General features: G+C 42.3%; 1 protein-coding gene across 1 annotated transcript; it reads right to left on the bottom strand.

The window, feature by feature from the left end:
• Window positions 1-16: 16 nt before the first annotated feature.
• Window positions 17-1,824, bottom strand: LOC124432866 (3-ketodihydrosphingosine reductase). The gene is made up of 4 exons (XM_046982138.1): window positions 1,291-1,824; window positions 787-1,216; window positions 461-702; window positions 17-395 (listed from the first exon to the last, which is right to left on the bottom strand). The coding sequence occupies exons 1-4, from the start codon at window positions 1,426-1,428 to the stop codon at window positions 183-185; spliced, it is 1,023 nt and encodes a 340-aa protein (XP_046838094.1). The 5' UTR covers window positions 1,429-1,824; the 3' UTR covers window positions 17-182.
• Window positions 1,825-12,430: the final 10,606 nt, after the last annotated feature.

Genomic DNA, 12,430 nt, shown 5'->3' with positions numbered 1-12,430 from the left:
GTACGCGTAATCCGTATCGTATTCAAATGCGCATTTATTACTCCCATTTCGACGTCACTATAAATATTACATGGAATGATAATACATTCAGTTTTCTGAAGTAAATCGAATTTTTTCTTGACGCAATCGGACCACGTATCCTTCTTATCACGAAAGCAGCAGCACCGATACAAGTACGCTGTTCATTCGGACTTTTTATTCTTATCACGAGTTTTCATACACTTCAAAATAATTCTTTGGAATGAAATGAGATAGAATGCGCTTATCAGTCTGCTGAGACCCATTAATGTTATTTGCATTAATAGCTCCAAAATCGAAGTGAACGGAGACATCCCACAAGAAACTGTACACAAAAGGAATCCTTCCATACCAACGGTTGAAAAAAATTTGCCATTCTGCAAAAACCAAATGATATGAGCGTTTCATCGTTGACAGGTAACGAGTATTCATTTAAGCTTACCAAGGCATCTTTAAATAATTGATCCGCAATTACATTGGGTTTGACTAAACCTGACGATTGAGAAATCAATTTTGTTTCCAGCAACTTTGACAGTTCTTCCTCAGCAAAACCAGGTGTATCGGTGTCAGGAGGTAAGCAGAGAGTCACAGAAATATTGTGCGAACCAAGTTCCATGGCCAAACTCTCTGCCAAACCACGCAATGCAAATTTGACGCCGCAATAAGCTGAATAACCATAGATACCTAGAAAAATATAACATATGTAACAACTCTGATCTAACATATTTATTGCCCCTGGTAGCATATCTGAGCATTTAAGAGTACTACCTATAAAACCAGCTTGAGATGACGTTAATACGATGATCCCATCTCTAGCAGTTTTCATACTTTGCACGATGGCTTTGATGCAATAATAAGTACCAAGAAAATTCAAGTCAATCATTTTGCGTATATCAGAAGTGGATGTATCTTCGATTTTGGCGCAGACAGCAGAGCCAGCACAATTTACTAGCATATATATGGGACCTATGGTCTTCTCGAGTTCCATAAATGCCTTTTGTAACTCCTCGTAGCTTTCAGTTACATCAAGTGATAAATACTCCACCCGCTGAGTATCCTTATTCTTACAAGCTTGCATTATCTCGTATTTAGCCTTTTCTAATCTTTCTACATTACGGGCTATGATAGTTACGTGTGCTCCATGCTTAGCAGCGACGATTGCTACAGATTTTCCAATTCCACTGGAACCACCAGTTATCTGAAAAATTATGATATAATATAATACCATTTTCATAACACAGACGAGTGAGGTTATATTTAAAGAAAACTCACCACGACATGTTTATTTTCCACGCTTCTTAGACGGCCACGATAAAATACTAATTTTATTATCAAGCCGATGATTAACAAAACAATAACGGCTATTATAAGATAAATTGATAATGTCATTTTTAAATGATTGATTGCCATTACATTTCTAACGATACACCGGCTGCGTCATCGCAGAGCGAGCTTCGCTATGATGAAAGCAGCGTACGATTTCAATTGAATACACTTTCTTAAACTCTATATTTTGTGACCGTGTTTTGCGTCAAGAAAAAAAGTTTGCATAACCTATATTTTTTGAATAGAGATATAAAATGATCTGTCGAGCAAATAATAAAAACCTTTCCAAAAACATTCGGTAGTGTATTAACCCTATTGAATTATTTAGAACAAACAAACTGTTTCTCACTATCCCTTTTATAATGATTTTTGTGCCATCAATGAGAACATGCGTAATTCATGAACAATTTTGATTTGAACAAAGTCTCATTTCAAAGACAAAGGTTTCATTCAATGAAATTGAAAAAACTTTATTATCTTTGAAGAAGATCCTATTAAAGAATGGTATCTTTCGAGAATAGTTTATGCACAAATAAAAAGCTTTTTCTACAATTGTAAATGCAATTGTTTAAACAATTAAAAATACATACATGTATGAATTACCTTTTATAGATTTTTTTTCACACATCTTATTGAACTAAACTTCGTAATCTTGAATTGATGTCGATTGAAATGAAACCTTCCTTTAGAATTAACATTAATGACAGTAATTATTTAAATTATTAATTATCTCGAGTGACATTATCTCATATACAATATAATTCTATTTTCCACTATTTGATCCATCTTATTAGATTAGACTTTTGCCGCTCATTTTTCAAATAAGATCTTAAATGCGTTAAGTCTAATAGGCGTATTTTTATTATGCTAAAGAAAAAATGGCGACCAGCGAGGAAATATGTCGAAAAGGAATAGGACGAATGACGACGTCCAATAGAAAATCTTCCAACAGTTGCAAAGCTTCTTGTTCCATTGAACGCAGCCATTGGCTATTTCCATGCTCGTTAATAATGTTAAAAAAGCTAATAATATACTCGCGCCTGACGGTCGTATATAGAAATATTCAACTAACCTTCATTACCGACCGAGCAACGAGATCGATCGACTAACAAGTTTGAAAAATCATCGCATTCGAATCATTTGTTCTTTATTTTTAGAAATATTCTCTATCAAAGATATTTAATCATGTTTCGTACCGTTATACATAGAATTTTATCATTCGAATATTTTCTATTCATTTACGTTCGAGGATACTGACAAGTGGCGCTACACAGGGAAGCTCTATCTTCGTTTACCGCGTCGATAAAAATGTTTCTCATCGATTAGAAAATACGTCGTCGTTAATTAAACAAGTGAAAAATATTTAACGATTTGAGTAATCGTTTGATCGTTAAAAAAAACTAACGATTCTATTTAAAACATTAAACTATTAATCTTTCATATATTATCGTTAATGAAGATTTATCCAGAAAGTGACGGTAAAGCGCCATCGTGGTATAAAACTGACAAACGATAACGATAGACTTCGAACTGACAACTCAGAACCAGTTTCAACGAGAATCAAAACGTTTCAAACATCGTTGCTATAGCGGATAATTATAACGGGGAATGCTCGATCGACGGTGAAATTTCTTTAAAAAAAATGTATTTGCTCGAGGATCGTGATGGACGATCGATCGATTTTTCGAAAAGTTTTCATTCTTGAGAAGATTCGCATGGATCTCTTATGCGAGAGAACTTTATAGAATAGGTTATCAATTAGTCACTTTGAGTACGTTAATAGTTTGGCGCGCGCGTAAGCGGGTGAGAGAACGGAGCGGAAAGGGTGGAATGGAAAGAGAGAGGAGAAAGGGTGAGTACGCTCTACGTGCATTCACCCTCCGTTACCGTGGCGCAAACTCTACCCGCCCTCGCCCCCGCCATTATCCTTCGTGCAAAAGGTCACGTACCACCGCCCTCTCGATCGTTCACCTCGTCCTGGGACTCGCGCTACCGGCAGGTTAAAGTGGAAGGTACGAATAACGCGTTGAATCCTTTCTTCCCTCTTTAGGATCCTTTTTTTTTTATATTTCTTCGAGAGTATACATTAACGAGTAATAATCGTATCGTTGATATTACGTTTCATTTTCCAGCTACATTATCTCGAATCTCTCAAACGTTCATAGTTCAACGGACAATACTTCATCGAGAATTATTTGGAGTACGTCGAGAAGCAAGAATGCCTGTCTAGATATCTGTGTATACATTAGGTATATCCGTTAGCAGGTAAATCGATAAAAGTTGAGGACTAAACGAGAATAGACAATCCATGTCGGCAGAAGGGGCATTAAAATTTTACGTTAGAAACGTAATTGAGAGAGAGAGAGAGAGAGAGAGAGAGAGAGAGAGAGAGAAGGAGGAGATGAAAAGCAAGTAAAAGCAACCCTCTTGGCAGAGCCGATGAGTCCACATTCCCCTCTGCGATTTCACGCGGAATGTTTTCGCATACCGAAGACGTTAAATCGTACGGAAAATTCAACGCGACATCGGATGGTCGTTGCAACGCGCGAGAGCGAGCAAAATAGAGAGAAATATAGAGAAAGAGAAAGAGAGAGCGAGAGAGAACTAGAGAGAGAGGTAGCTTCTCCGGGTGGTAGTAGCATCGAGCCTCGCAGTCTGCAGGATCCGCAGTCCGGAACTGTGATTTCGGACGGAGGGAGAGAGAAAGCAAGCTGCGAACGAGAGGTAAGCTCGGAGTACTAGAAAGAGGGAAAGAGAGAACGTACGTTGCACCCAAGCGAAGGGAGTGTCCCGTGCAGTCCATCCCCGCCGCCCTCTGCCAGCACCCTGTCGGTGATACCATAGCTACGACCCTGGATTCCATGTCTCCCGGGCTGCACCAGGGGGTGAACGCCCTCGCCTGACCCAGACTCAGAATCGATCTCCATTCGTTGCACGCTTGGCAAACCCTCCTGTCCACCCTCCCACTTCCACCCATCTTTGGCCACCCACCGTGCACTGCCTGCTCGGAAAGAGGCAACTTTTTTTTTCTTCCACCTTTCTCTCTCCCTCTCTCTCTCTCTCTCTCTCTCTCTCTCTCTCTCTTTCTCTCATCTATCTCAACTCTTCCTCTCATGGATTTTCCTCAACAGATACGTCGCTCGTGATTTTAGAAAAAGTGTCAACGAGGCCGAGAGCAACCGAGTCTTGAAAGATCCTGCTAGCTCTAGGCTACTTTGTACTTTTCCAAATTACAAACACGAGACTTTGAACATGCTCGGTTTCCGTACAAAAATCATCCGGGACGATATACATAGCTCTATATATATATCTATATGTCTATATATATATATATATATATGTATATATATATATGAAATAGGATATCGTCATAATAAAATGATTTAATTTCGTGTTAGTCAAGACGCTTTGACGTTACAGAAAGCATTTCGATAAATCATCTGGGATAAGTCAAGCGGTTTTATCGAGACTCAAAGAACCGCTCTAGAAATCGAAGGATGGAAGGATTATCGAATTTGCAGTAGCTTCGGTTTCTCTCTCTCTCTCTCTCTCCCTCTCTCTTCGTTTTTCATCTCGTCGTCCGACTAACGATTTCCAAGCTCGATGAAAGTCAGCTGAGAGAGCAGGGGTGCATGAGCGCATAAGCGAGCGCTACACGACTCAAGTCGCATTCTTCTCCTACACTTTCTCGCAATCTCGAGGGCGTTACGCAAAGTCCAACGGACTTTTTTAACGACCCGTTCTCGAGAACGTTCAACGTATCCAGGCGAGAGGGTGAGCGAGAGAGGGAGCACATTAACGTACCCCCTTCGAACATTATACCTAACACAGTACCGTCTGTAAGACATCGTTCTCTTCAACGCTCTCGAGAATATTACGAGGCAAAGCGCAACAAAAATATATTCGACGGATTCCGTCCCTTCTCGATATCTCCGATCGAAGCACGCTACAACGTCGACGATGACGTGCCGACGGGGCCAGAGGTGAAGGACCCCGTTCGATATTTTTATTCTCGAGTTGCGAGTAAATTTTTTGTTGAACTTTTTTTACACGATAATATGCTAAATTCCTAGCTCGCGACAATGAGGATATATGTAGGCGTATAAAATTTCTAAAGGAAAGTATAGTACGTACGTTTGACTGCAATATTATTAAAATTACTGCAATATTATGAAGAGGTACAAATGCAAGTGGAAAATGTATACAAGGCATTGTACGTTCCCTCTCGTGTCCGTTTCCCCCAAAAGAGAGTCACAGTTTTGATACAAAGTGAATTCAGTTTCTATGCTTTCTCGGTAAAGGAGCTCGTACCTCGGCGGAATTATTTCGAGAAAACGCGCCGTATCTCAACGGCAAAGAAGCGATACTTGTCTTCCAACTGTGAAAACGAGGTCATTTCGTAGCAACCCTCCTCCGTCCGTTCGTACGTCCCCCATCGATGCATCCCCCTCGCTCTCAAGCTCTACCCCCACTCTTTTCCGCTCGGAGATATGTCAACGCTTTTGCGGAACAATCGGTAGAATAGTTCAGTGCACCAACGGAGAGTTCGTAGAACTCCTCGCTCACGGTTGCGCATTCGCCGTGCGTCGCGCTCTCCTCGATTCCCTTCGAACGAACTACCCGATCACAAACTTTCAACTTTTCTCTCATTTATACGATCAACGAAAAGTGGACAATAAAAAATTTCGACGTGACAACTACGATAGAATTTAAACTGACATTTCTGTTCTTTCTTCTTTTCTTTTCTTTTTTTTTTTTTTTTTTTTTCTTTTCTTTTATACACATATAAAACGAACTTGGAAATGTAGAGATCCTATTGCCCGACGTTCTTACAAATTAGAATAGATGCCATAAAAATTAGTTTATTTTGATTTTACACGGGACAACGCTCTCAACTATAAAATAACGTTGTAATCATAAAAGTTAATGGAATTGAAAAAGTTACGGGGAAGTAAACTTTTTCATTTCCCAACTCGCGACGCACATTTCTACTACCTCATTTGAATCCCCTTTCTTCGGTTCTATCTTCAAGGCGAGACAAAATTATGCGCCTTCTAATAGATATGCGTTCGTGCTAAAGTAAACGATCTCCGTAATTATTTATTCGTCTAGTAATTGGAAGCCGACGATCTCACAGTCGACGGTACTCGCAAACGGAACTTGCAAGCGACTCGACGCGGCCCCGCCTATAATTCGCATGCGCCTATGTACCAGACATCGGTGCTCTTGGTAAATGCAGCTAGATCAATAATAAAGATATACCGATTCGATCGTAGTTTAGATCGATATATTCTATGATCGAATCTCCCTCTTTAAAAAGAGAAAAAAAGAAGAAACACTTTCGATGTCTTCCCTTTTATTTTCTTTAGTAAATTTTTATACGACACTATTTACGAGAGTAATTTTAATAACTACGAGAAGTAGTTTAAAGTTGTCATTATTTATCGATCGCTTTTTCGAGCAAAATCGAACCGATAGGAAGATATCGTAGCATCGACGTTTAATCACGAGAGGAGACAAAGTAGAATTTCGATCGAGTCGGAAATCGTGGCCGGGAAGGGAAAAGGGCGTGGGCAATGTTTTGTTGGAGAATGGCGAGAGAGAGAGAGAGAGAGAGAGAGAGAAAAGGGGGTGGGGAGGGGGAGGAAGAGAGAAGAAGGGGCAGAACGGAAGAAAGGAAAGTACCGAGACGAGTAAGAGAGGAAGAGGGTCTGGTGCTTCAGGGTGGCGTTGACGGTGGTGGCTTCGATGGTAGCTTCGGTGGTGGTGTTGTCGACGGCGTGTGCCGGGAGGCCGCTCGGGCCGCGCATGCGTTCCAGCTACGGCCCTGACTGCACCGCAAGGGTGGTTCAATGTTACGGGAGGGCACTGACCCGAGCCAAGAATCCACCCCACGGTGCACCGAGGTAGCTACACCCCTGATACTCCGCGCCACCCCTTTCTCTCTCTCTCTTTTTGTTCCTCTCTATAGGTAACACTACTACCAACGGCATCAGCACCGGCACCGGCACTACGAGCGAGGGTGCAGCAGTGGCACGGCCCGGGGTAACCATCATCTACCTCTCACAAATCACCTGGACCTCCGTTCATGGGCTGGCTGCTTTATCCACCTCTCTCGAGCTAAAGAGAGATAGATAGCCGGTCTATTTCAATGCTTATTTTGTGAATGAGCCTAAGGGATATGCAAATATTTATATACACACACACACACACACACACATATATATATATATATATATATATGTACATGTATATGTATATGTATATACATAATTAGTATAGAATTATGGCAAATGCATACATAAGGATAATTCCTTGGAGATTGATCTTTCTTCAAAGTCTCCTTTTATTTATTCGCAAACAAGAAAGATATTTAAATGATATACATAAAGGTAGTCTCATCGATTTCGAGATATAACGATTTACGTTTTCTTCTTTTCTCGCGTAAAAACGTTCGACGACTCGATGATAGTCGTTGAATCGATTTATGGAATAGAGGGTAAAAATTGCGGGGACACAGTTAACGTTTGTGCTTCTTGCTTCACCTCGATATTGTTACAGGGAAAACGATGTAGGATAATTAATAATGCAGACGTCTACTCTACTATGTCCATCTATTTTTATCAACGTAGGTGAACTAGTCGAGACTAGATACTTTCGCGATTGACAGATGTTCTAATCCAACGACTGTACGTTTTTCGACGGAATTTTAACGGAGGACGACAAACAGAATTATGTCGTCGATCGTCGTACGAATTGGAATTTAAGCGAAGTTGAAAAGAACGTATTATCGTCCGAGTAATCCATTGATTGTGATTACGAGAGTGGTTAGTTCGACCAAAATGAAAATGATTTATTCTCTTTTATGTTCTTTATGATCGTATAAAAGTATTAATTAATTAAAAATATCCAGAGATATGCGTGATAGTAGCGTTCGCACTATGATCGTTACCAAGGAAAAGGCTCTCACTTCATATTGGAACTTTTCGATTCAATTCGAGCGAGTCTCTCCGATTCAATTTTCATTCCAGGACCATTTTGATTCTCGAAACTTCCGGCGGATTTATTCGCGTAATTGAGAGATTGGAATCTCGCGGTGATACCGTGGTTGATTCTACGAGGCCCGTTCGACCCTTCGGGTCACTATCCCCGTCCAAGATATTCCCCTCGTTTGCTTCGATCATCGAAAAAGGGGTAGTTTTTGGCCGTAGGCGAAAAACGAATCGCGGAACGAGAGCGAGATGCTCGAAGATATTAGAAGATGGAAGACGTCTCGTCGTATGTCGCGTCATCGGAACAGTATTTTTCTCGTTGCAAAATGCTTGAGAAAAAGTGAAGGACCCTTTTCGACTCCGAAGCCGACCTTTTTCTCTTCGAATTGTTTTACTTTTTATTTTATTTTTTGTCTCACTTTACCGCCACGTAATCACGAGGGCGAGAATATATACTAGACGGTAATCGTGATAATTAGACGATTCGCTTAAGAAGGTTTCGTCGAATTAAGCGGATACATACGTATAAAAATTCTGTAAGCGTGAAAATTGAATGTACATATATACGAAGGTAGGAAGGGAAAGAGTCCTTTAGCAGGATTACGAACGTTAAACGTCGGATGTTGGCTTCCATGGACGCCTATATAATTGGCACTCGAGACGAACCGGTAGGGGGGTTTTAGTGGGGGTTGACTTGGCGGTTGGGTCGATTCCCTGTTATGCTAATTTGTCAACGGTCGGCCCCAGGGTAGTCGACTCGAGCTTAAAAATTATTTCACTCTGGCCGACCTTTTTTCTCTTCCTCTTCTCCCTACTCATTTCCCTCATCCATCTCCTTTTCCATTCTCTTAACGCGTTTCTTTTTCGCTCTTTATATCTTCGCATAAGTATCTGTTTCTTTGGAATCAAGGCCACGAGATTATACGAAACCAAGAACGTTCGTTGCACCGAATGATTTCTCTTCTTTCAGCGTTCAACGAAGGATTGCATCGCCTCTCGCATTCGTTTTCCTCTCCTCGAGGAGGAAATCGGTGGAAGGAGGGAACGGTTTTCCATCTGTTTTCGCTGCACTACGCCTGTCGAAAGAATAGACGAGAAGAAATTACGAACTATCATAGTCGTCTAGATGAAGGAGAAATATCGCTCCGTTCGTGCTTGAAGCCGGAGTAAAAATTAATCAAGGAGAGGAGAGAGAGGGAGAGAGAAGTTCTTTCTAAAAATTTCATCTACGATCGAAAGATCTCTGAAGGTTTACCGACGTGTTGGGAAAATCTGAGATATAAATTTTCCCAAACGTGTATTTCACTTTTATCGCCGTAAAATTGCAGCTTTTTTCTTCCTATCCTCCTCTATTTCTTTCATTTTTTTTTTTTTCAGTTTCAATGAGTGCCTTCGAACGTAACGCGGTATATAGCGCTTTGTCGCATTGAAAGGCAAGAAACAAAACGGTACTTTCGGTAGTGACAGCCCGACAGGGATATGGACCGCGAACAATGGAGGAATATCGATGACGACCCGTTATAACTTTGTGGAAAAGCCAGAAAATCTCTTACGCTCGCATGACTCTCGGATCCCGTACGTTTCGCGTGCACGACACGTAAAGATCATACATAACGATATTCCCAATGAAAAATTCAATTTCAATCCGATCATGTCCGCATTTGGATACAAATTTTATTGAGCATCTCGTAAGAGGAGTAATTTTTAAAAGGGCTCGAGAAACGACGTTTCGAAGCGTAAAGTTTTGGCCAAGAAAATAAAACAAAGCCGGCACGGTGTGGCGCCGTAATTTTCGTCGGGAGAATCGAGGAACGATAGAAACGAGCGAAAGGCTCGAAGGGTGGTAGGCAGGATGTTAGGAAGGAAGGAAGGAAGGAAGGAAGGAAGGAAGGAAGGAAGGAACGGCAGACGTCTCGTTTGGTCGAGACGGTGGGACCGACCCGGTAGCTTCTCTTGGAAAATACGAGGCGCGCTCAAAACATTTCGCAGCTTCCTCGTTTCTGCAGCATTCAACGGTAGCCGTAGTCTACGATCGATTCGACATCGTTCCATGCGGATCGCTCTTTGGTTATAGTTATCTACTATACATCTTTTCTTAACGTTATCGGTTCGCTTCAAAGAAATTTCTTCGATCGTATAGAAAAAGAAAGAGATAGGAGTAGTTAGAGTTATTGCAAATACGCTAGACCCTCCTCTTCTTCCTTTCTTTCTGGTGGAATCGAGCAGAAAGAGAGGATAGAGAGAGGGGGAGGGAGAGAATGGAAGAGAAAAACGATAGAAAGAGGAAAATATACACACGCGGAGAGAGAAAAGCAGGAGCGTACGTCGTTATTTCGCGGTGGATGCTGCGGGATCGATAGCGTGGAGAGCCGAAGAGGCAACAGCGAGCGGGAGGGTAGAGGGAAAGAGAGAGACAGAGAGAGAGAGAGAGAGAGAGAGAGAGAGAGAAAGAGAGAGAGAAAGCGAGGGAGGGTAGATAAGTGGGAGAGTCGATAGGGAGAGTCTGGCGGAAGGGAGGTGAACGAGGCGAAGGGTGAAACAGAGAAGGACTAGGATCCTGGATATGAAGTTCGTTAAGGAGAAAGAGATGGTAGACAAAGGGTGATTCCCCTGCTCCCATCTCGTCCCCATCACTCTCCCTCTCCCTCTCCATCTCTCCTTTCCTGTCACTCGGTGCACCTTTCTCCCTATCACTGTCTCCCTCTAGCCACTACCCTTACCACCGAACAACCCCAGGAGTCGATGCATCCAGGGTCGTTGCTACCGGCAGCGAACGATCCAACCTTCCAGGCATTCTCTATCCTCCTCTTTCACTCCCTTCCCTCCTGCAGCCGTCGTGTATGCGTTCTCCTCCCGCCTTTCGTTCTCTTTTTCTCACTCTCTCTCTCTCTCTCTCTCTCTCTCTCTCTCTCTCTAGCAGCTCGGCTAGCCTCGTCGACACAGCTCTCGTACGCATCGATACGCGTCGACAGGCGAGCTGCAGGTGCGTCAAGAGAGGGAGAGAGAGAGAGAGAGAGGGAGAGAGAGAGAGAAAGGTGGAGAGAAAGAGATCGAGAGAGACAGAGAGGAGTCGGCTTCGCGATCGCACGTGCGTTGCGCGCGGACGCGCGCGCATTCTCGTATCCCAGCATCATCGCCGCGGCTCATTTCGTGCGACTGCATCAGGGAGCACGCCAAAGACGGGAGAGGGAGAGAGAAGTTGAGAGAGATAAGGATGAGAGACAGAGGTTACGGGCCTCTGCTCACATTGCGTACACGCGCACTGCCCGCACGAGAACTTTTCAAGGACGTCTGCTTAGGGTGATACAAAGAAATAAGAACCTCTCGGAGCTGAGCGTGCATGCGATAACGGTTCGTGCTCGACTCGAGATCGATTCGAGCTGCGCTCGGAGACTTTCGAAGCTTCTATCGCGATTCTTGTTAATCGAATCGCTCTAAGAATTCTTTCGTATATGCAACGAAAAAAGATAACTACGATGCTACGAAGGAACGGAGTAACGCAATAACTTTTTTCCCCCTTATCTTAATGAGCTCAACTTCCCTAAGTATACTCATAAACCGAAAGATATCGTGACGTCGTCGTTCCGTCGTAGACAGAAATAGATATACGTATGTATAATACGATCTCGATAATAGTATGCCTTCATTATCGCATTCAGTTTATTTACATATATGCAACGTATCGATGACACGCATAATTTCATATTCTTGTGAAATCTAGCCGCGTTCGATGAAGCATATAATTCATTAAAAGAGAAAAGGATCAAAGCAACGGGAGACTATTTGAAATGCTTCGTCGAATAAAGTAATCGAAGGATAGATTTAAAGCCTCTGCAAGGAGCGTGTAGAAGGTCGTACGGAAGCGACGCGTCTATTCGAGTATGGCGCCACCTTATGTTTTCTCGTAAACGACTTGGCTCGGCTTGTCGAAATAATTATCACGGTGTCGTTCGATCACGCGTTCAAGATTTACGCTTTCTCGCGGCTAAAGTTTCTGGAAGTCCGAGGATGCACCTCGTCTCTCTCTTTCTTTCTCCTTCTATACGCATACCTACGAGTGGTAATAATTATTATATTATCATTAGCCGTTAGTC

Source organism: Vespa crabro, chromosome 2, assembly GCF_910589235.1.
Source record: "Vespa crabro chromosome 2, iyVesCrab1.2, whole genome shotgun sequence".
NCBI classification, from domain to species: Eukaryota; Metazoa; Arthropoda; class Insecta; order Hymenoptera; family Vespidae; genus Vespa; species Vespa crabro.
The sequence above is the reverse complement of the archived record's forward strand: the minus strand, read 5'-3'. Positions and strand labels throughout refer to the sequence as shown.